The sequence below is a fragment of the Hoplias malabaricus genome, chromosome 3, assembly GCF_029633855.1.
Source record: "Hoplias malabaricus isolate fHopMal1 chromosome 3, fHopMal1.hap1, whole genome shotgun sequence".
Classification (NCBI taxonomy): Eukaryota; Metazoa; Chordata; class Actinopteri; order Characiformes; family Erythrinidae; genus Hoplias; species Hoplias malabaricus.
Window position 1 is genome coordinate 65938707 of NC_089802.1, and position 25488 is coordinate 65964194.

Here is a 25488-nt window from a genome sequence, read left to right on the forward strand (position 1 = left end):
AGCAACACCTTAGTAACCAACACCTATACCATAGCAGCATATTTTAGTGAGCAGAGTTGCGAACACTCACAGTTTCTGCAGTAACTGTTCTCTAGTTTTTTACTATTAATAATAAAAACAATATTGTCATTCTTAAGTTTGTAATATTGGTGTGTTGCAGTGAGAATTTAAATGTATTAGTAAATTTATTCCACCTGATTTTTGGAAGTGGTTTTCCCCATGTTTAAAAATTTTATCACCATTCCAGCAACACATCCTGGTCTAAAATATTGTACTTGTATATCGCTTTTTGGAAATTCATTCCATCCATTCTCCTGCTAGACCCTACTTTTCTCCTGTTTTCCCTATACATTTTGTATTTCAACTTTCAGTTTTCAAGATGCACCCACCAAAATTCACTTTATCAGACCTGGGTGCAGCATTTCATGTGTATGGTTTTCATGCAACATTCTGTCAAATCTGATATGGTTTCCCACAGGAAAAGCCTCATTTAAATGTATCTCTCATACAGTCACACACAGACTGACACACATACAAATTTACCATCATGATATAGATGCCTTAGAAACCACTGTGAATACAGAATTGTCTATTCCACACTAAAGGCTGCGGTATCTGTGTCAGTCTGTTTTTGAAGAGTGTCTCTGCCACAATTCTTTTAGCTACAGCAAGACAGTCATACTTTCTAGCACTTATTTCTAGTCTTACTTTTAGCACTTGAGTAAAATTTGGATACATTTTTTTACATCAAATTCATGTAGAAAATAGTTCACAAACTTTAAAGTAACAATTAATAAGCTTTTTCTTTGTACTTTTCATTGATGTCAATGAAAAGTAAAATTTGTACATGTAAAATTTGTAAGTAATTATGTTTTAATTGTAGAAATGCATAGTAAATTGCAAATTCCACTATGTCATGGAAGACAAGAAATTAGAATAATCAGAATCATTTGATAAAAATAAATCTAAAATGTTTCATGGATTAAAAATAATTGCATAATAGAATAAATATACAGAATGTCACCTTTCTGTTTTGGACTATTTCTAAATGGAGAGGCTTTATCATTTTGGTAAAAAATGAAAAAAAATTGTGACAAAGTCATTTTAATTTAAGAATTAAAGAATGCATACAATGTATTTCCTCTAATCACAATGAAAAAACTTTAATTTCTGAAATATATATACTTTGATTTTCATGTCAGCTAAGTTAAAGCTAACTAAACAAAACTTATTTGTTTAACCAGAAAGAATTTGCCAGAAAGTGATACATAAGGTATGGTAAGCTATCATAAGGTACCTACAAAATTACCATTGTTGATAAAGTAGTTCATTGGTTAATGGACTGCATTTGCAGATATCTGCAATAAGTTTGATAATAGAATAAAAAATTTACAACAGTTTTGTTAAAAGTTAGTAAAATATTTAATTATCTACAAATTACAACAGAATATGTAAAATGTTGAAAAATAATTTCAGCAACTATAATATTCAATTACATGAGTTCTTATTCATTCATTCATTCATTCTTTATCTGTAACCGCTTATCCAGTTCAGGGTCGCGGTGGGTCCAGAGCCTACCCGGAATAATTGGGCGCAAGGTGGGAATACACCCTGGAGGGGGCGCCAGTCCTTCACAGGGCAACACACACACCTACAGACACTTTTGAGTCGCCAATCCACCTACCAACGTGTGTTTTTGGACCGTGGGAGGAAACCGGAGCACCCGGAGGAAACCCACATGGCCACGGGGAGAACACACCAACTCCTCACAGACAGTCACCCGAAGCGGGAATCGATCCCACAACCTCCATGTCCCTTAGCTATGTGACTGCGACACTACCTGCTGTGCCACCGTGCCGCCTCATGAGTTTTTAGCTTTAGTGGAAAAAAAAAAATACACATTTTATTCTAACAATTTTTCTACTAACAGAAATACTCCAAAATTACTCTGAAGCCTATTTAAACTATATTTGATATACATATTTTTTTTCCTGGTAATTTGCCATCATGAAGATCCTATAAGGTCCTATAATTTGAAAAAATAATCACTAAAATATGAATCATATATATGAAGGCTTGTTTTCGTCATAAAAAAAACGTTGTTACTAATATTTAAGTATCTCAACATTTTTATTTTTCTCAATAATTTGAGATACTATCTCTGTATATTGACTTGGTATCTCAAAATGAAGATTAAAATGTGTCTCTAAGGAATGAAACACTATTCTATTCTTCCAAAAAAAAAAAAAAAAAAAAAAAAAGAATCCTTAGTACTTTATAACATCTTAAAGAGCATAGCAGGATCAATAGATTACATCATATTGTACGTATCAGCAAGTGTATTTGTTCAAACATATGTTAGTGTGTGTTGTTAGAGAGTTTGTTGTTGGCACAAACTCTCTCCACTTCTCTCATGAAGCGCAGGCACAACTCCTCCTGCCATGGTAGAGCCACACATTGCACCGCAACAGGCAAACCCACACTGCCTTGAATGGCCTGTAACAATAAAACACACACAATCAGAATTTTGTCAGTCTGCTTAATAGCCCAAGTTCAAAACTGTGAAGTAAAACTATTCAGAACAAACACATTTATCTGTATACTTACAACTAGTATCAGATTCATCCAACACTAACCTATGCAAGCACTTCATTTACTTTAAGGGGCTTGTGTAAATGAGAAATGCTGCCCCCATGTGGCAAATTAAACGTTTTATTTTACTGACCGTAAAATTGCTGCAATGCCACTGTTCACAATACATCAGACTACAGAACATTAGATAAAGGCCCCATCTTCAGTAAAGTCAATAATTATATATAGAATCATAGGCCTTAAAACACTATAACAATTCACGTTTATTACAACCTTGGACATGAACATAAACAAAATATAAACCCCATTCGTAACAAAGGTGGTATACTGTGTAAAATGCAATCAAAACAAACATTAGTAATTTGTTAAATCTCCTGAACAATGATCTAGCAGACAAAAGTACAAAGGAAAAACGTTTAGTGTTTTTACAGATGAATATGACTGTATTTTTTTCTGCCACGGAAATTACAACCTGAAATTCTATTATGCAAGAAGAAAACATACATCAATTTTATGCAGAAACACTACTGATTTCTCTGAGCCTGACCTCATCCTATATGGTCTGAATAACACAAAATGTGTGCAGAGGTCAAAGGAGATTCAGCATGTTTTCAGATCGGAAAAAAAAACACACACATTAAATTTTCAAAGTGACAGAACTTGGTTGACAGCACATGTGCTTGTCTACAAATTCACACAGCTGTTGCACATGCAGAACTGCATTTTCTGCATATCATGGAGAGAAGAATCAGACAAGAGCAACCATGGACTGCTGAGCTGCTGGATCCTTGTTTTAGTAAGAGTGGGCAAAAATAATTTTTTCCTAAATGACTAAAACGTGTAATTAAATGGAAAAGTCACAAATAACACAGGGAGTTGTAAAAATGTCTCTGGCCCTAAAAAACACAATTAAGTTGGCCTGCAAAAACATTAGCCATCTTTTCTTCGTTCTTTTGTCATTTAAATAAAAAATACAAAAGAAACAAAAAAGGCACTGTATACGATTCTGGAGAATGAATATGGAGGTTTGAACACAGCAGCAGAACAAACTTTTTTTTTGTTTGCCCTTCCTTGTTTTGTGCTGTTTCTCTGTCACTTTATTTGTTTCACATTTGCAAAGCAAGGGCTTTTTTTTTTTTTTACCAAATTTTACCAAAAAGTATAGATATATTGGATTGAAAATGATTCCAACACTTTCACAGATTCTTGTTTTTACTGGATGTTATATGTCACTACCTTTTAAAAGCAAATCTCTCTCTTATCAGTTTTCATCAAAACAGGTACAACTGAATATTAATGCCTAATCCATCAAAACGCTGATCTGAATCCCAGCGCACAAAGGAGTATATCAAAACTGAAAATCATTTACTCTGTCACCTAAAATCACATCACTGCTGCTTGCTCTGTTTAACTTGTGGAATATAAGACAAACTCAGCATTGTTGTATTAACCTTAACAAACAGCTTGTCCCAGATATCTCCAAAATTCCCTTTGTAATCTTTCAGCTGAGCTTCATCTTCCGCTGTTACTGTTGTTACAGGCACGACCCCCACTGGGAAGTTGAGCAGGTTGTATATTATTGTGTAACTCAAGGCACCTAAAACAAGTCACATACACATGCATTTTTTTAGTCAGTCTGATTATTTGTTCAAATGTATATCATATCTCATGTAAATTCAAGAGGGGAATGGGGGAGGGGGGGTGACAATTTTATACTTTACTGAATAATTACTGCAACTGATTGCAAACAAGTAAAAAAAAAATCCAATTTCAGCCCAACATAGAACACTGGTAATATTTGGATTCTGTATAGCCATTTGTGTTATATATACACATCATCATATCAGATTATGACCACCTCGTTTCGACACTTAATGCCAATTCTCTCAGCCACTGCCAATCCTCCTTTTCAAATGGTCAAGACCCCTACAGAACATAGAGCAGGAATGATGGTTGGTGGGTCATTCCCAGAGCTGCAGTGACACTGACATGGTGGTGCTGTGTGTGTTGTGTGCTGTTGATCCAGTTTTACCAATACAGAGACACCACCACATCACTGTCACTGCAGCAATAAGAAAGATCCACCACCCAAATGATAACTATGCTCTGGTGCTCCTAACCATTGACAAACCGTTTGAAAGGGGGAGTGGGTGCAAAGTATGCAGAGTAACAGCTATAGACTTTAATTGTAGAACTACAAAGTGCTCCCGTGTAGTCAGTGTTGCTGACAGATATTGTTTGTAGAAACAAGGTGGTGGTCATAAATTATATATATATACAGGGGTTGGACCATGAAACTGAAACACCTGGTTTTAGACCACAATAATTTATTAGTATGGTGTAGGGCATCCTTTTGCGGCCAATACAGCGTCAATTCGACTTGGGAATGACATATTCAAGTCCTGCACAGTAGTCAGAGGGATTTTAAGCCATTCTTCTTGCAGGATAGTGGCCAGGTCACTACGTGATGCTGGTGGAGGAAAACATTTCCTGACTCGCTCCTCCAAAACACCCCAAAGTGGCTCAATAATATATGGATCTGATAACTGTGCAGGCCCATGGGAGATGTTCAACTTCACTTTCATGTTCATCAAACCAATCTTTCACCAGTCTTGCTGTGTGTATTGATGCATTGTCGTCCTGATACACGGCACCGCCTTCAGGATACAATGTTTGAACCATTGGATGCACATGGTCCTCCAGAATGGTTCGGTAGGCCTTGGCAGTGATGCGCACATTTAATTCTGCCGTGATTTGGGCAGCCGTGGTTTTATGTTTTTTGGATACAATCCGGGTTAGCACCCGAACATCCCTTTCAGACAGCTTCCTCTTGCGTCCACAGTTAATCCTGTTGGATGTGTTTTGTCCTTCTTGGTGGTATGCTGACATTACCCTGGATACCGTGGCTCTTGATACATCACAAAGACTTGCTGTCTTGGTCACAGAGGCACCAGCAAGACATGCACCAAGAATTTGTCCTCTTTTGAACTCTGTTATGTCACCCATAATGTTGTGTGCATTGCAATATTTTGAGCAAAACTGTGCACTCACCCTGCTAAGTGAACCTTCACACTCTGCTCTTACTGGTGCAATGTATATATTTAGCATTAAAAATACAAAATACAATAATTAGAGGCTGGAACTGAAGGAAACTAAATTGTACCAATTAACCTAATGCCTCATTTGCAGAATTATTTACTTTTGTGTTGGAGATGTTTGGAGGTTTCATGTACAGAGATTAAAGCTGTCTTGAAGCACAACAAAACTAGTTAGGAAACTAGCCACATACACCACATTTGCTGATTTGCTAATGTTAAGGTTTCTTAATCCTGCTACTGGCAACTGAGAACTCTTTAGTTTCAGCTACTCCCTAAACATTATACACAACAGTGATCCAGCGATTTCAAGGCTCCATAATCCAGCAATAAGCTGAAGGCTCATAAATAGCACGAGTTTTGCCAAAAGTTTGAGTCCTCATGATACCAGGAGATGATCTGCTGATCTTCATGTGGTGTTGCTTAACTGAATACAAAATTGCATAACTGGACCTGCTGCTTTTTAACTAGTGCTATTTATACAAAGACGTCCTGCATATTATGTGAACGTTTTATTTATAATGTGTAAACTTTAATGTGTAAATCTATAAAACATGTAAATTAAAACATTATCTGAGTATTCTAAAAATATTGGGACAATATCAAGACCATGAATTGAAGATATTATATTATATTTGACCCTACCCATTCTCATTGTGAAGTAACTGAAATTGCTTTGAAATATAAAAGTTAAAAAGAAGACAGAAAGGGGCACAATACTGGTGAGTTTCCCGCAGTAACTGAAGTTGTAGGCAGGACCCAGCATTGGACACAGCAGCACATCCATTTCCAGCTCATTCCACTGGTTTATCACCTCATGGATATAATTCTACAAACAGAAAATTACATTAATCAACAACTTCACCAATATTCTAGCGCTGTACACCCTGCTGGTGCAGACTGCCCTTCTGTTGATGCATAGTACATATTCAATCTTAAAAAGAGTCCTTCCCCAATGATCAGTTTCTGATTATAGTGCCATTCCTACCATTATAATACAGGTTACTGTATTAGTGTCATTGTTAAAAATAGTCCTCCAAACCAGCCTGTAATTTTACTCTTACATATTGGAAGTATAATCTAGACAAATATCAATGGGAGAGGTTCCTAATAAAGTGAACAAGTAAAGCATCTGTGTTTCAACAGACATAAGAACTAAATACAATACCTCTGTATTTGTGTGCTGTTTCCACAGGTCGGCAATAGACCTGTATCAACAAAGAAAACACATAACAGTTGATGTTCATTTTTTGATGAAGGTAGATAACAAAGAAGGAAGAAGATGATAAAGATAGAGCTCTTTTTAAATCCAGTAGTACAAATAGAACTGAACTCTGAACTACTCACAGAAAAGTATGGTATCATAACTGTTGCAGTCTTTCTACATTCCACACTTACCCATCTCAACTGAGCTTGTAGCTAAAATATTCCAGCACTAAATACATCTCAGGCCCCCTCTAAGGTGGAGATTTCTGAAAACGCTGTTGTCATTGTTCTCATGTGGATGAGGAATACTGAGATTTTCAGAAACACAGCGTGTCTGTCTTTTCCAATGTGTCAAATTCAAATAGCTTTTCACTTCATTATAAATTACATAATCATAATACTACAATGTATACATTCAGATATGACTAGATTTCAGATTCCCACATATAAATAAATATAAATATTGTTGTAACAGAAATATATAATGCACTCTATTAAGATCTAGTCTGAGTAATTTCACAGTCTCATATTTTGTACCAGAGTCTGACCAGTATCAGAGTTGGTACAAAACAATACACAGAAGTGCATATACACAGATAAACAGACAGCCAATCAGAATGCAATTGGCAGAATACTGACTGTGAGGCCAGATTAGCACACTGAAGGTATCAGACTCTTGGTTTGCTTGTGGGCCAGTGTCTGTGGCTGAGACAAGTAATTTAATGACTTGCATAGTCAAATTGAATTGAATGATAGGGAGTACGGAGTGATTTGGGATTAAAACTTTTTCCTCATGCTTTGTGGTGTTTTGATGTCTCTCTTAAACAGATACTATGACCCCCTACTGTTACGGGATGATAATGCAACTGTTTTTTTATTCGTGTGGACGGGGCCATTTTGAAAATATGAGGTAGAAAATATCCCAATATTCCAAATATCCCAATCTGTGTGGGCTGAGCCTCAGTAAGAGGTACTGACCATAAATGCACTCATTTGAATCTGGTATAGCATAAAAAAATAATCTGGTCAAAAGTTCAGCAGAGTTTCACACTGAGAAGAATGGACTGAGAATGGACTGAAACTCAATGTTTATATGTATAAGTCTTACTTGATTCCACAAAGAGCATCCATAGCTCCGGCAATACGTGGATACTGAGAAGAAACAAAATGTAAATGTAGGTGACACCAACCAACACATGTCTATATTGCCTGAAATGAGCTAGTTAAAAAGTTACAGTGCAACAATTCTTCCCCAGTGTATAAAACATGCCTCGTTGTTCATCATATTAATTGTATATGAAAAATGGCTGTAATATTCTGTGTGAATAATAAAAGTTGACTGAACTTACAATAGGTTTAAGTATGACAGATAGAATCTTTTTTAAAAAGCCTGGAAAACGATAAGGAGTGATCTGGGCTTGCAGGCATGGGTCAATGGGGCCGTCATTTCTGAAATCAAAAGCATAGACACACACAGGAATAAAGTATATACAGATGCATAACCCGCATACAGTGCTTGTATGGGACTCACAGGTTACTGAGAAGGGTGGCAGCTCCATCAGCGAAAGTACTTCTAACAATATATTCATGCATGACTTTGATGTTAGCTGGAGGCTTAAATGGAACTAACTAGAGCAGAAAGAGAGAAAGAAACATGTAAAACCTGTAAAGAAAGAAGCTGTATTCTAATCAATAACAGATGCTACTGTAGATCCAAACTTGTTATGGGAAAAAACAAGCATTTACAGTTATTGTTAAATGTTGGAACACTTCTGGTCAAATGAGCATTGTAGGAAGTTACTTAATATAAACTATTATAAAATTACATTACATAGGAATCACTCGTTCTTTCAAAATATTTTTTTAATCTCTCACCTATCTATATAAAATCTCAATTTACTACCAAATATTTTCTACAGATATTTAAAGCAATAAAACATAAACAAAAAAAAAACAAACAAATTTTTTGCAGAGACACTTTGTATAATATCCATATAAAAGCATAAAAATTGGACTCTGGAGCAGCTGCCTATGGGCCTAAATTCACCTTGTTCAGTGGTAAGCATTGACTAGTAAGGCACTAGCAATTGACTATGGAGCAGTTAAACTGTTCTTTGGAGTGGTGGACTAAAACCAACCTGTTTGTAAAGAGGTAGAATAGTGTTTGTGATCCAGAATGAATCATCCAACATCAGTGAGCTAATTATGTTGAAACCTGATTATGTTGTCTTGATCTAATGGCATTTAATCCTCACAGCAACATTCTACCATCTAATGTGAAACTTTCATTTAAGATACTGTTATTGCAAAACAGAGACAAAATTTCCTGTTTTACTTGGTTTCAGAAGAAATGATGGAGGAGAAAGACCGTTATTAAAGATGTAGTCAATAACTATATACTACACACAATAAATATAATATGTTTTCCACTATTTTAAAGGATCATTGTTATTCATATTATGCAGCTGTTTCGTTCATTTTTATTAAGAGGGTTATGAGAATACTGTGTGTCCTGCTTCTTCCAGAAGTTTCTTGGTCTCTCGTAGAGCTCTGGCCATGCTCGGAGATGGCTGTAAGTACCCATCATTCTCAAAGTAACCAATCCTCAAGCGATCAGAACACTCGTACACCTGTTCAAAGTGTGTGAAAGAATATTAAAGATCTTTTGGTTGAAAGACTTTATGGATAAAAAAAACAAATATCCTAAAAATACAACATGCCTAGACAACTGTTTCAGCAGAGGGAATCAGGGATACAACACTCAAGAACTTGCCCATTTCCAATTTGCTACAACTTTAAACCCTCACATACTGCTTGATACAAAAACAGCAGAAAAGCATGAATAAAAAATTTCCATTAGTATGTGTGCTGTACAACAATAAGAAAAAACTACATAGTATTTAAACTATATAGTATTTATAGTGGGCGGCACGGTGGCGCAGCAGGTAGTGTCGCAGTCACACAGCTCCAGGGACCTGGAGGTTGTGGGTTCGATTCCCGCTCCGGGTGACTGTCTGTGAGGAGTTGGTGTGTTCTCCCCGTGTCCGCGTGGGTTTCCTCCGGGTGCTCCGGTTTCCTCCCACAGTCCAAAAACACACGTTGGTAGGTGGATTGGCGACTCGAAAGTGTCCGTAGGTGTGAGTGAATGTGTGTGTGTCTGTGTTGCCCTGTGAAGGACTGGCGTCCCCTCCAGGGTGTATTCCCGCCTTGCGCCCGATGATTCCAGGTAGGCTCTGGACCCCCTGCGACCCTAAATTGGATAAGCGGTTACAGATAATGGATGGAGTATTTATAGTCTGTATATTCTCCACAATATTATTTATTTAAATTTCCCATGCCATATTAAATATGTGCACTATTTACATTCCTTGGGTGGCCTGTAGTAGCTAAATGCATGTTTTTATAGTGCAATAAAAATCTGGGGGAAGAAAAACTAAGCACAAACTCTGCTGTAGCATTTAAGGTAGAAAGGCAATTTCTGTTAAGAAGCTAATGTGATAATATTTTTAACTTTTTTTAATTATTAGTAGAATTTAGTAGAATTTGCTTTTCTGTTATCACTAATTTTCATTTCTCTGCTGCACTGCTGAGTATTGTTAGCTATCAACAAATCTGTACTACTGTTGTGTACCTTTTGGTTGAATGGTAAAGGTGGAACTGTTGGGTCCAGCATAAACATCTTCTCACAGAGTAAAGCTCTCATACAGAGCGCCAAACTCTCCACATCCCGGGCCATGGGACCAATGGCAGACAAGACTGTAATCAAGCACAGATTTTTAGTTTCCAAAAACTTTTTTTTTAACTGAAAAAGCACAAAGAATAGTTTTCCAGTGTTTTTTAACACTCCAAGGAAAATTGGGACAGGGGCAAAATGAATGCACATAAAATCCACTTGCAGAACTTTAGCAATTGTTTTGCTCAGTTCCCAAATAATTAAATAAAAGGAAAGGTGATGTAAACTTGCCTCTGTTCCAACTTCACATTGCTCAGTGATAACTAGCAACCCAGATGCTATATTTTCTTTCTGCTTTTAAATTCTTTAACATAATTATCACATCACAGATTGTGGGCTTTATTGCATTTTACAAAATGTCCCAAATTTTCTGGATATGGGGCTTTCTAGATAAAATAGAAACTTGTGTAAATATGTTTAAATGAGTTACCTGTTTTTACACCTTTAAGACAAGAATTTAGTCCACGTAAACTATGTGTAAAGAGAAAATGCTCAAATTAACATTGCAGCTAAGCAGTGCATCTTATCAAGATAATCTTACCATAACACATTAAATTACAATTCTGAACAAATATTATGAACTTATAAAAGATTTCCTCCTTACAGTAAGTATACATTTGCACTTTTTTCTTGCTGTATTCTGGCACACTGCAGGGATCTACTTGTCAGATGTGTATTCTACAATGTTATATATAGGGTCACCAGACATTCCAATTTTCCTGGAACAATCCTGTTTTTTAGTCCATGTCCCAGTGTCCTGACTTATTTTTGAAATATGTACAAGTGTCCTGTAATTGAATAGCAAACCAATCAACCCATACTGATGATACCACACAAGCATTACTAATCACATGACATAATGCAGATGCTCAATTCTCTACGGCATATTTGGCCCATAGACTCCTCTGACCATACAGTAGCACTATGTAGTTGTAAAATTACAGACTGTAGTCCATTTTATTTCTCTGCATACACTGTTTGTTCCTTTTAACCCTATTCCTTAAATGGTCAGGACCCCCACAGAGAAGGTATGATTTGGGTTGGGGATGATTCTCAGTGCTGCAGTGACACTTAAATAGTGGTAGTGTGTTGTGCTGGTACAAGTCGATCCGAGCAGTGTCCTGTGTGCAGTGTCCAGTGACCACTAATGAAAGACTAGAGACTGACCCACACAAACTGCGCAGCATTAGACGAGCTACTGCCACTGACTTTACATTTACAAATGGACCAACAAGGTAGTTGTGTCTAACAGAGTGGACAGTGAGTGGAAAGATTGTTTAAAACTCCAGCAGCACTGCTGTGTCTAATCCATAACACACTGTAACACACGCCCACATCAGTGTCACTGGAGCACTGAGAATGATCCACCACCCAAATCATACCTGCACTAGGTGGTTTTGTGGGATTCCTGACCAGTGAGTGTGAAGAAGATGGTCATAAAATTATGGTTGGTTGGTGTATTTCAAGACATGGCTAACTTGTGCTTTAAATACCCAGCTTCAAAAGGATCATAAATCCTTGACCAAAGATTCAAGCAAAGAGCAGTGACAAATGTGTGCAGCCGACTGCAAGTAGAACATTAGCTAATGTATTTCAATAGCAAATATATAATATTTGCTGCTGCACAAAGTATATACAATGAGATTGGAATTTACACTTTCTGTAATTTTCAGAATGCATCCACATAAGCTTGAAAGTCTGTTCACTCATTCAGAAGCTTAATTTGATTTTTATTGCCTTCTAATTCTAAACATTAAAACTATTTGCGAACAATTGCTTTTAAATAACTTGTTCATGATTTTAATATTGGAACTCTTGGGGAGGACAAGTGAAAGATACTGTTTTCCCTTTAGAAAAGGATATGTTTACCCTTTGTTACAAAGTCCAGTCTGCTCTCCCCGATCAGCTAAATGCATTGCAGTGGCTGTACACATTTGTAAAGTTTAATCTTTTTGCTCATGATGTGGCAATGTTCTCCACTGAGCTGTAGAGGATGCAGTGAGTGGTAGTTGCAAATTGATGTATATTGTTAAACCAAGCTGTCACAACATGTTGAATGTTGGATTCATTGCCATAGATGGGTTAATCATTGAAAAACCTTTTAGCTGTATGTTTTGAAATTATGAGTATATATTCGTATGTTGTCATATAACTTGCATTTGTCCATGTAATGGAGAAACATACAAAATTCAGACTTCAACATGCTTGCCACTTGTCTTTTTAGCTTCTGCCATAATTTTGATATATGTTCAAACCGAACACCAAGCATGTCTTGACAATTTGGTCTTTATATGGAGTGAGGAAAAAAATTATGTAAATTTAAATATTTTCTGAATTATTAGTGTAAACCTTTGCTATGAATAGTATGCGCATAAAACCTTATCCTGTTAGAAGTTGGCTTGAGGCCACAAATGCCACAGAAGGAGGCTGGGATGCGAATACTTCCGCCAATGTCTGTCCCCAAACCCAGGATAGAGCCACCACCACTAATCAGAGCAGCCTCCCCTCCTGAAGATCCACCACTTGTCTTCTGAAGGTTGCAGGGGTTAACAGTCTTCCCGTAGATTGGGTTGCTACATTCATAACTACAGAGCATAAAACAAAAAGTCTACATCACGATTCACAAGTGCACACACACTGACCACAAAATGTTTGATTTCCAGAGGACTAAAATACATTATATCAACACAATTACAGTTTCTGTTTACAGTTTTGGCATTGTACTGTATAAGGTACATCATATGGCTAAATGTTTGTGTGCACCTGATCATTCAACACTTGTAAAATTATGTATTGACAGATGTCTAATGTATAAAGTCTTATCAGACAATCAAGCCAGTAAAATGAATGGATATGTTTTTTACTGCATGTGGTTTTCTATACCTGACTGAGCTTAGTGTATTAAGTGATGTCATTGGTGGACACTCTTACCTGAGCAGGCCTTGTGGGACATTGGTTTTAATGAAGGGAATGGCTCCCTGACTCTTCAGTACAGTGACCACCACACTGTCTTTTACTGCAGGGTCATCCAGCTTACAAAGTACCCCACACGTACTGTCAGAGTCCTAATTACACACAAATATAGAGGAACAAACATTTTTATATCAATTTTTATACATTTTAAATTTAAATGGACCACAGTTAACTGGAAATTTGTCTGCCAGGATTTTTTTTGGCTTGCTCTGTGTGAATATTCAAACTTGAACAAAAAAATGTCTCAAGGTGAGGACCAATTTAATCATTGCTCATATGTTTCACATAGAAAAAATGGTGGCCTTATAGAAGAAAGGGAAAAAATGTTCTTGTATACAACCTGGAATTTCACACAGTGTAAAGCTTTAATGGGTTTAATATCCCATTTGTGCAACTACTCTACATGATTTTGGGGAAGACTCTACGCAACTCTTTAACATAGCTATAACCACAAATAAATCTAAATGTAAATCATCAGCTCATTCTAGATAATGTTCTTTTTCTGCTGAGATGATGATTTCATGATGAACATCAGCCACAGGTCCACCTTATATGTGCCAGGTGTCAGGTGTGTTGCAGACCAAATCAACATTTGCCTCATGCAGCCCTGCCAGGAAAAACGAGTTACAACACCCAGTCCTTTAAATGAGAATGAGCCACAGCACCATTAAATGCAATTGTTCCACAGAATAATAAAAAATTAGCAGAAAATCTGGATTTTAGACAATGCTGTGTGGTCATATTTCCTGAATTGGTGACAGCAGTGTCGCAAGCAAAACAAGGCCAGAGGCTTTGTTGGGAGAATCTATAGAAGTGGAAGAACATTTAGCAAAAGTTGTGGGTGATAAAGGCAAGTCATTTTAAGTTTTTTTTGCTGGCAGCAACTTATGGCATCCTTTTAATGCGGCAACATCTTGGAAAGTGAGTAGGTGAAGACCCTAGTTGTAGATTATGTAGAGGGGTTGGCACGTTGAACAATATCTGTCAACTTGTAAGGTTAGTTTGTCCCACAAGTTAGTTTACTTCACAGAATTAACAATTCCATTTGAGGATACAGTAGATGAAGCATTCAAAAGGAAGAAAATAGCTGTTAGGGGATATGTAGCCAAGTCTGCCACAACCCTGCTTGGGCAGTTTGGCATCAGAGGCCAGAAACTAAGGGCAAAATAGTAGGAGGAATAGACTGTAGAAATGTTATTGTAATTGCTGGTGATGTAGCACATAAAAATCTGGGACTGGTAGCACTGAGCATGCATTAACAGTGCCAGTGGGGCTAGGTACAGCCTTAGTAACCGGGCAGGCCAGTATGGATTTATGGTTTTTGATGGTTAAGGGAGTGGTAAGACTTTAAAACTTGCTTGGAGGTGGGTGGGTCTGTAACACCAGACTCAACAGCTGAGCATTCAGGAGGTGCTGTGGGATTAACCCTCTGGAGTCAGTGCTCCTGATCAGAACTTGTGCAAAAACATTTATGCAACTTAGCGAGTTTTTATCCTAGAAACATAATAAACAGAACCTTAAAGGGTCTAATTTTTATATGGAGGTAGAAATGTATTTTTACCTGGTTGTTATAGAAAGATAAGTAACTAGAGGCACATTTCTCTCTAAGACTCAAATGTGACCCTTGATGGCCGAACCATAATATTCATATGATAATAGCATGCTAATTTACGAGAGAAAGCGCTCATATTAGTCATATAAACAAAAGCACATGGCTGTGTTTCCACACTGACTGCCGAACTCCAAGACGGCACAGTCACAGTTTTCAGCTGCCTGAGGAGGTACAGCTTCATTTTGTGATAAGTAAGTGAAATATATTTGACTTGTTTTTCTGCAGCAGTTTGGTGCTGGTTAGGTTTGATGCTAAATTAGTTCAGTATATATTCCAGCAACGGAATTCATGATGGTAAATGTTCTATAATTGCGCAGAGGCACAGAGCTCAGCTGCTTGTAATAAAGTTTGGATGCTCTCTGTTGCTTTCAAGCAGTCATCTGAAGCTCATATTTATGGCTTAGTTGCTCTATGTGTCTTTGCTTAATAACTAAAATACCACAGTTTACAACCAAGTGATTCAGTTGGTCTCACTGATGGGGTGGGGGCTAATGGGCCATTATCTTTGACTGGTATAGTCAATGTGTGAGCCACAGGTATTGAGAAAAACAGTGTTTTTTGTAACAATGTGACAGTGTTAGAGTTGTAACAATATAGAAGAAAAACTCATTAAAATATCAAAGCTGTAAACACGTGTTTTTTCACTATATATCAGCATCTTTGAAAATAGGTTTTAGGGAAGTCCATGTTTAGAGTTAATTTAAACAAAAAACAGATAAACAACGCACATACTTCTCTCACATTATTGTTGCTGGGTTTGTGCTGAATATTACCATGTGCAGCGTTTTGGGAAAAAAACTTTTAGGTAGGTGAAAGTTATTAAAATATTAACACGTCAGATCACCTCAGACATGGCTGAAAGGCCTTAGATTCCAGGGGTTAATTCAATGAAACACTGAGAAACAGAGGTGCCTACCTGATGACCCCTGGGAAAGCTAGTGATGCAATGGGTGGTTTGGGTACTCATGAGTAGGGCTCCATGAGTTACCTTAGTTGTTAAGGGTAATTGGTTGCCTATTGGGACATAAATGGCTACAGCAAGCTTAGTGGGTAGGTGTAGGATACTATTTCATTTTAATGTTTTTAGATGTATCTGGTTGCTGATCGGATCATAAACAGCCACAGCAAACTTAGTGGTCAGATGTAGGATTTGAACAAAAGATGATAACAGAAGCTTTCTAGCTGCAAGTAAGAAGATACAGACAGGAAACAGCCATGAACCAAGATGATCATGTGTAAACTAAGAGACACAGAGCCATCAAACAAACACACACACACACACACACACACACACACACACACACACACACACACACACACACACACACACACACACACACACACACACACACACACACACACACACACACACACACACACACACACACACACACACAAGGGAACACTGCAAACAAAGGGGTATAAATACACAGAACAAACAAGGATCACCTGGAAACACTAATGGGCTTGAAACAGGACTAAGGTGGGGCTTGGGCAGAGATAAGAACAAAACAAACAGAGCAATGTGCTAAATGAGCACATGGTGGCGAAAACAAAAACAGGACAGGAAGAGAATGGGGTGGGCCCTATGTGAAGCTTTAACGTATATGCAAAGGATATTTTGCATCTTATCCTGTGTATGACTAATTACAATATTTTTATAAATTATGAACCTAGTGCACATTCATAATCTATGCAGTTGAATGGTTAGTTTCATGACATTTGTCCACCTGTATCACAACAAACACATGCACTGTTTTAGTACCTTGAATCCAATGTTCTCTTTGATACTAATGGGGACTCCATAGAGAAGGCCATCTTTGTAGGATTCAATTTCTTCCAGATGCTTTGCACTCTCCATCAGAACACCAGTGCTGCAGTTCAGTTTACTGTTCACCTGCAGAGCCTGCAGACTCAAACAGAGACACAACTTCAGTACTGGACAAATAGGTCCACTAATAGCTACTGACATATAAAGCTATACATATATAGCCCATTTTTCAGTAATACATTTTGCTCTGCAGAATTTACCTGTATAAGAAGAGAAACTATAAATGTCCCTGCCAAGGTAATTATAAACATGAACATTAACATGAGATTAACAAGCTATCAGCCACATGAATAGCTGTAGGCATGTTTTTGAGTGTTGATTTGCACATTTTCCAGTGCAACACATTATGTACTTTTAAAATATTATAAATTAAAGCACTTGGTTAATTATTAATTTACATCCATTCCTGCATTTCAGGAACATCCAAGATTGTGAGGAAATGTTGCTCTAAGCTCAGTGTCTTTTAAGGTGGAACAGTATGTTTGAGAGAAAATAACAGTTGTTTGTATGTGGATGAAATTTATTACTAAAAAAATAATTTGTAACTCAAGTTGTTTATATAAGCAGAACTTTGGTAATGCAGTTATAAAAGTGCAAACTATAATTGTGCTGTCAATAAAATTTTAACTATATCTGTCTCTTAATTTCATCGGTTAATTTAGATTAATACAGTTCAGTCTATTGTTTACTGCTGTTGCCACCAAACACCACTGCATTTGCTAGTGTAACAAATCTGTCATTGAGGAATTTGGTGTGTTTTCCCTGTGTCTGTGTGGGTTTTTTCAGGGTGCTCCGGTTTCCTCCCATGGTCCAAAAACACACGTTGGTAGGTGGATTGACAACTGTCCATACAAGTGTCCATACGTGTGAGTGTGTGAATGAATGTGTGTGTGTTGACCTGTGAAGGACTGGTGCCCCCCTCCAGGGTGTGTTCCTGCCTTACGCCCAATGACCCTGTTCTCATTCAGTTAATAGTTTTCAGAGAAAATATTCCATAAGTGAGGTCATTCAGAGTTTATATAACTATACTGTTTATATAACTATACTGTAGAGTGCAAAGGTGACTGGTATAGATCTGGTGTGTAAATAAATCATGTTTCCATAGTTTTAAAATCCAAACATTTCACATAATACAAAGGGCATGTATAAGTTCATATTCTTCTCAGGGATTTAAATTTGTAATCTTTCTGCAAACCTTTTTTAAAAGTGTTAGTGGAAGAGTTAGTGGGAAAAAAACATAAAAATACAATTTTGAATATACTGGTAAAAACAAAACTTAAGAACAATATGTGATTTTTAAAATATGAACAGAAACTGTGCATAAAACTGTGTGTGATCTGTATCAGTGTACTTATTTTTTTTTATTGATAACACATAAAAGCATTCTTGGCCAGAGGTGTCAAACCTGCGTATGGATGTAAATCAGTACAGCACCACACACAAACCTAACACATCCTATGGGCTAGTATGTCTAATAAAACAGAAAGTGAGAAACAAATCTGAATGTGAGAATTAATTTTAAGCAGCAGTAGACAATAATTCCTATAAACCAGTCTTATACGGATAGCTGAGTCTGGCAGGGTTTAAGCCACTCTAACTGTTACTTAGCACCAACCATGTTAACTTTAGGCTCAAATGTGGTTGTTCCAGGGTGACATATTCAACTCACTCTCTTAGCAAGGATGGTGCAGTAAGGAAGCTGAAATTACTATTTTTTGCATAAAGTGTAAATCACATGTTTTTAAAGACAATATGAGCTGCTGATAACAAATCCATATATAATAACATGAACAACCCAACAGTTAAAGATTGTGAGTTTTGATTGGACTGAACCTTCTCCATGTAGGCGTGGAGCACAGTTTCAGGCTGCAAAATTCCAGCTCTTATCTGGTCGATGAGCTCAGACAAAGGAAGGTCCAAAATGGGACTCATGTCAAGGCCAGGATTCTACAAACACAGAAAAGAAATTTGTATTAATTGTTTCCCGGTTCAACATCACATTACTGCAGTTACAACAGGCTTAATCAACTAATATACGCATAGGTACATTTACTCACATGTTTTGCATTTGAATGGAATTCACTACTAAACTGAAGTGTCTGATGTCTGAGTGGCATTAAAATAAAATGTTGCGTCTTTATCTGCACAATTTCAGTTTGGACAAGGAGGCCATAATGTTGGGCATCATTACATATAATATAGTGGAATTTGTTATAATTAATTATTAAATAAATATAATGCTTATTGATCCACTGAAAGATTCTTGGCTCTAAAATTGAATCAAAGAAGAAGAAGAAGAAGTTAAATGTATATAAGGAGAATCAGGTTAGAATTTAAAGCCATGTAAAGCTTTAAAGATTAAAAGAAGAATTTTATATTTTATCAGAGAAATGACATGAAGCCAATGGAGGACAGGTGTAATATGTGAAATGTGCTTGGTAGATGGGAGAACTTTAGCTGCTGAATTTTGGATGTACTGGAGACGGTTAATTAATTTGACAGGAAGGCCATGGAAAAGGGACTTACTGTAATTGATCTGAGAGAAAATAAAGGCATTTATCAACATTCAATGAGTCAGTATCACTAAGCATGTGGTGTAATCGTGCAATGTTTAGCAAATGGAAAAATGCAGTTTTAGTGACAGACTTGAATTGAGCCTCAAAGGTGTCCCCACAATTACTCACAGTGCGTTGTCCTCATGCCGTTAAATCTCTATTGTCTTCGGCTCGTGTAATTACAGATACTACTCAGAGATGGGGTAACTGGCTCTCTGCACTCACAGCTCCTAACATTTGCCTGCAAAGTGCACAGATCACTAATCCCTCATCATTAATGATGACTGCATTGTCTGATACTTGTAATGAGGGTGAAGATGATCATGACTGTGTTGTTTTGTCACACCGTCCACATATGGATATTTCTGAAATTCCATTGGAAAATACTGATTTGATTTTGTTTACTGATGGTTCAGCACAATTCTGAATGGCTGTAAACATGTTGGATGGGCTGTCTGTTCACCACATGCAGTAACAGCGCAGGGTCATCTTCCTGATCATTTTTCTACCCAAGCTGCTGAATTGGTGGCCTTAGCTAATGCTTGTATGCTAGTTTGAGGTTTAACTGCAACAATGTATATTGTGTCAATTGAACAATACAGTAGCGGGTGTCTCCACACTTTCTGTGATCACATAGGCACCCCCAGGACCATTCACACATCTGCAAGTTGATTACATCACACTACCTCCCTGTCAGGGAAACAAGATGTGTTGATTGTGGTTGATACATGTTCACGTTGGATAGAAGCTTATCCAACAAAAAAGGGAACTGCTTTGCACACAGCCAAAGTTCTGGTCCAAGGCTATATTCCACGTTGGGATTTGCCTGACATCATAGAGTCTGACCAGGGAACACACTTCACAGGAAAAGCAGTGCAGGAAGTGATGAAAATGTTGCAGGTTAAATGGAAGGTCCACTGTCCGTACAGACCTCAAACATCTGGTCAGGTGGAACGACAGAAACAAAATATAAAGCAGCGTTTGTTAAAACTTTGAGTCCATCTGAAATCATTACAGGAGGTGCCATGTCTCTACCAGGAAGCATTGGTCTTAGACAGGCAAATGTGCATCTTACGTCAGATGCCTTATTAATGTACTGTAAGCAGCTCACCAATTCTGTACATTTGGCTCAACAACGTGTTAAAGATGCTTGAATTGAGCCTTCCAGGGAGGACATCCAATTGTTCCAGGACAATTTGTGATGATTAAAAATCACACAGCTGGTCCACTTGATGCAAAATGGAAAGGCCCATTCCAAGTGCTTTTAGTAACAGATGCAACAGTATTGTGTCAAGGAAGGAAAGCTTGGACACACGTGTCACATTGCAAAGTAGTGTTACCACCTAACTAGGGACAGATGGGTGAACTAGTTGGGAGAGCTATTGGAAGAACTGTAAGCATGTAGGCTACAGGGGCCACACCCAAAGTGAAGACAACTTCTTTTCACGATACGATTAGCATTCCACACTTCCAGACAGTATCTTAGGAGCCCAGTGTTAGGTAGGGTAAGACGTGGTAATACTCAATGCAGTAGTTATTCATTCATTCATTATCTGTAACCGCTTATCCAGTTCAGGGTCACGGTGGGTCCAGAGCCCACCTGGAATCATTGGGTGCAAGGCGGGAATACACCCTGGAGGGGGCGCCAGTCCTTCACAGGGCAACACAGACACACACACATTCACTCACACCTACGAACACTTTTGAGTCGCCAATCCACCTACCAATGTGTGTTTTTGGACTGTGGGAGGAAACCGGAGCACCCGGAGGAAACCCACGCAGACACAGGGAGAACACACCACACTCCTCACAGACAGTCATCCAGAGAAAACCCACACAGACACAGGGAGAACACACCACACTCCTCACAGACAGTCACCCGGAGAAAACCCACAGAGACACGGGGAGAACACACCACACTCCTCACAGACAGTCACCCGGAGAAAACCCACAGAGACACGGGGAGAACACACCACACTCCTCACAGACAGTCACCCGGAGAAAACCCACAGAGACACGGGGAGAACACACCACACTCCTCACAGACAGTCACCCGGAGGAAACCCACACAGACACAGGGAGAACACACCATACTCCTCAGACAGTCAACCAGAGAAAACCCACAGAGACACAAGGAGAACACACCACACACCACAGACAGCCACCCGGAGGTAACCCACGTGGACATGGGCAGAACACACCAACTCCTCACAGCGCAATAGTGATGTTCTTCCAAATGTTAAAATTTTATATAAAGCCAACATGATACTGCCTAGTCTTTTTGTTTTTGTACCTTCTAGGTAAAGTCAAGAACAACAGTGGATGAAATGAAACTCCCTTGAAGATTTCTGCATGGAAATGTTCATCTCACTGTTCCTGATAATCCAGCATAGCTCATCAAAGAAGTTGACAGGACTGAAAATGTAATTGTTGTTTCTTCTACTGACTCTATGGACTACATGTGCAGCTGTTCACATTCAGATGTGAGCAGTGACAATGTCTTTCAACTACACTACGCTACACTAACAATTACATCTAATGTAAGATACATTAGGAAAGAAATAAGGCCTATTCCACTTAGGAATATGAAACGGTTTTTTGTTTTATTTTTCTTTAGTTTATCGTGTGTATGTTTCTTTTACGTACAAGAGGGAGAAATGTTGTATTGTTTTTTTCTTCTATCTGAATTGTACCATTTCTCCTGTAACATTTGGACATTTTAGAGATCACACATTATCTGGCTTTAACACCTCTGATAAGAACAGCTGTTAACTTTACGACAGTGCACCAAGAACTCAGATGATGTTTATGGCCTAGGTTGTTTATGGCTTGTTTACGACAGTGATGTGTTACGACAGTTCCTGGTGCTTTCAGATCCTGTTTAGGTAATGATCAGTCCATGTGTAAGGTGGTAAAATGGGTATAAAGATGTGTGCCTCTTACAAACTTTTAGATCAGTCTGAGATCAGTCTGAGGTTCAACCAGAGCGCTCAATAAACAGCATTATATCCAGACTGAAACCACCAGAAGACAAGTTTACAACAAGTACATTTCATTTTCTGGGGCGTATGAAATCAACATAACTTTTAAATTTTCATTTAATATATGGTACAATTATGTTCCCTATGTAAATGTACCCTTGAGGGTACCACAACAGTGCCATTTCTTCCGACAGTATAGGACCCTGCAAGTTCAGAAAGATTTGTATTGTCTCATTGCCATAATCAGTAACTACATTGCTTTTTCAAACTTTTGATGCAGTAGCTTTGTTACATGACAGAATGTGGTTTCACTGCTCTATATTGTGATGGAAATGATTTATAATAATCTAAAGGGATTGTTAATTTCATCTATATCAGCAAAAGCCATATATGCTTGTGTGACTAACGCTGTTTTCCTTTCTTGAACACTCTGTGAAGGCAGCAGGCTTATGTGTGTATGTGTGTCAGATAACAGTGTGCTGGCACATCTTGACCTTCAGTCAGAATATCATAGATAGTTAGAAACAGAGTGAGCACCTGTATAATGTAACTTTGTTCATGGTCATATGAGACAATAGAATGATAGTTGTTGTATAATTAGGGGAGGGGGGGGGGGGGCTAGGGTTATAAAGGCGAGAGAAACTGTTCCAGGGGAGAAGGAGATTAGAAGGGTCCATGCAGGGTCCATGCATCCTTACTCCAATAAATTTGTTACTCACTATGACACCGACTCAGAGACTCAGTTTTTAATTTCTGTCACAATTTTCCACCACAATATTCCAATGCTGGGAGATTTGCTACCATTAAATCCACAAACAGGTGCTACTTAAAGTATATGATGCCGACATAAATTGTACATTTAATGTAGCCCGTTTTGATGATGTAGCTCACAAAGAAACAAAGCTGCAGTAACCTAGCACTGCCTAAACATGCTGCTCCACTGGGGAACAATATGTCATCAAAAATTGTTTTGAAATATCATTCAGATTGAATTGTGTCGAATGCCAACTTGTTTTAGCAAATTGATTGACAGTTATGATTCAGATATAATCATACATCCATGTTTATTATTAGTAATGCCAATCTCTTTGCCAATCCCCCCTTTTTGCCAATCAAAAGTATGTCTTTAAATTCCTAGTGTTGGTGTATTGTACATATATTACATTATATATAGGGCGGCACTGTGGCGCAGCAGGTCGTGTCGCAGTCACAACCTCCTGGGGGCCTGGAGGTTGTGGGTTCGATTCCCGCTCCGGGTGACTGTCTGTGAGGAGTTGGTGTGTTCTCCCCGTGTCCGCATGGGTTTCCTCCCACAGTCCAAAAACACTGTGTGTGTGTGTGTTGCCCTGTGAAGGACTGGCGCCCCCTCCAGGGTGTATGCCCAATGATTCCAGGTAGGCTCTGGCCCCACCACGACCCTGAATTGGATAAGCGGTTACAGATAATGAATGTATGTATATATACATATATGGCACAGAAGGTAGTGTCACACAACCCCAGGACATTCTTGATCTCCAATGCTGAGGAGAAAGTGAACCAAGTGAAAATGGATGAACAGAATAAAAACTGCTGTTTTGATTAATTCTTGCATTTTGATGAAAGCATTTCACAACTATTTCATTAAGCATTTCATTCATCCCAAGGGAACTGTTAATCTGTGTAACAATGACAGATGCCCTATTCTCACGATTACATTTCAATAAAGCAACACAATGACTCTGAAGGTGTCATTTTAAAGAAAAAATACTACCTAGAGTTTCTTTAAGTGAAGAGACTCGAGGGGGGATTAAGTAACTCTAGCCTTCTTCATTTTGTCTCCTTTAACAATTACCGTTGTAACATTTTGCATCATATGCAACATATTGCATCGTTCCACCTCGTCTTTTTATGGAACACGGTTGTTCCCCGTTTCCATCACCAGTCAGTTGAACGAGTGCTTTACCTTTTCTTTGAACTGCTGCACCGCTTGCTGTGCTGTTTTGAATGATGTTTCTCTCCTATTCCTGGCGCTCTGGATCTTCTGCTGGACTCTGTGATTTCTAGTCCATTTCAGCAGTATCAGAGCAGTTGCACAGGAGCCAAAAACCACAGCAACCACCACAGGAGTCCACTCACGATCCATGTTCTCTTCACTGTGCTGCACAAAACTAAAAACAGTCTGGCAATCTCGAAGTTTATAAGAGTATTGCTCGTTGAGGAAATATGTAGCGCATTGACTAAGCCCCGCCTTTTAAAGTAACACGGGTCGCCAGTCGGAGCTGTATTAGTTGTGGAAAGGGTGTGGTGCTGTCCCGTTTTGTCCCGTCACACTAATACCGAAAGTATGTCACGGCGGCTACTGTGCCGGTACACCCAGCACCACAGCGGGTCCTGTGCCGGTACTCACTGCAGCAAAGCGGATCCTGTGCCGGTGTTACACCGAATTCTGTGACCGTCGAGTCCTGTGACCCTAGAGGGCGCTAATTCATGTCCAGCATAGGGGGCACAGTTTCTGACAGCTGCCGTCAGAATTTGTGACCCCACTGAATATTAATTACATAAATGTACTTAAATCGGAATGTTTGTAAGGTTTTTAGTCACAAATATAGCTATTCCAAAGCTATGAAGTAGCGCCCACTAGGGTCACAGAATTCGACGGCCACAGAATTTGGTGTAACACCGGTACACACAGCAGAACAGCGGCTCTTGTGCGTATAGCGTCTTATGTTCATTCATTCATTCATTTATGGTCTGTAACCGCTGGTCCAGTCAATATTACACAAATAATGTTATTTTTTATGCAACGTAATGGTACTTAAAGTAATAATTAATTATTAAATAATTTCAGGTCAGCCATGAAAAATGTGTTTTATAATTCCTACCATGAGAATTTAAATGAACTTGAAAATGTACACGTTTAATAATAATTTT

The 25488-nt window shown here is 38.2% G+C and overlaps 1 protein-coding gene across 1 annotated transcript; it reads right to left on the reverse strand.

Annotated features, from left to right (window-relative positions):
- Positions 1–1909: 1909 nt before the first annotated feature.
- On the reverse strand, positions 1910–24784 carry faah (fatty acid amide hydrolase). The gene is made up of 15 exons (XM_066665641.1): positions 24521–24784; positions 18876–18989; positions 16977–17117; positions 13558–13691; positions 13005–13211; positions 11057–11097; positions 10525–10649; positions 9398–9523; positions 8425–8522; positions 8243–8342; positions 8002–8045; positions 6856–6895; positions 6408–6516; positions 4044–4189; positions 1910–2496 (listed from the first exon to the last, which is right to left on the reverse strand). The coding sequence occupies exons 1-15, from the start codon at positions 24698–24700 to the stop codon at positions 2359–2361; spliced, it is 1743 nt and encodes a 580-aa protein (XP_066521738.1). The 5' UTR covers positions 24701–24784; the 3' UTR covers positions 1910–2358.
- Between the last annotated feature and the right edge of the window lie 704 nt (positions 24785–25488).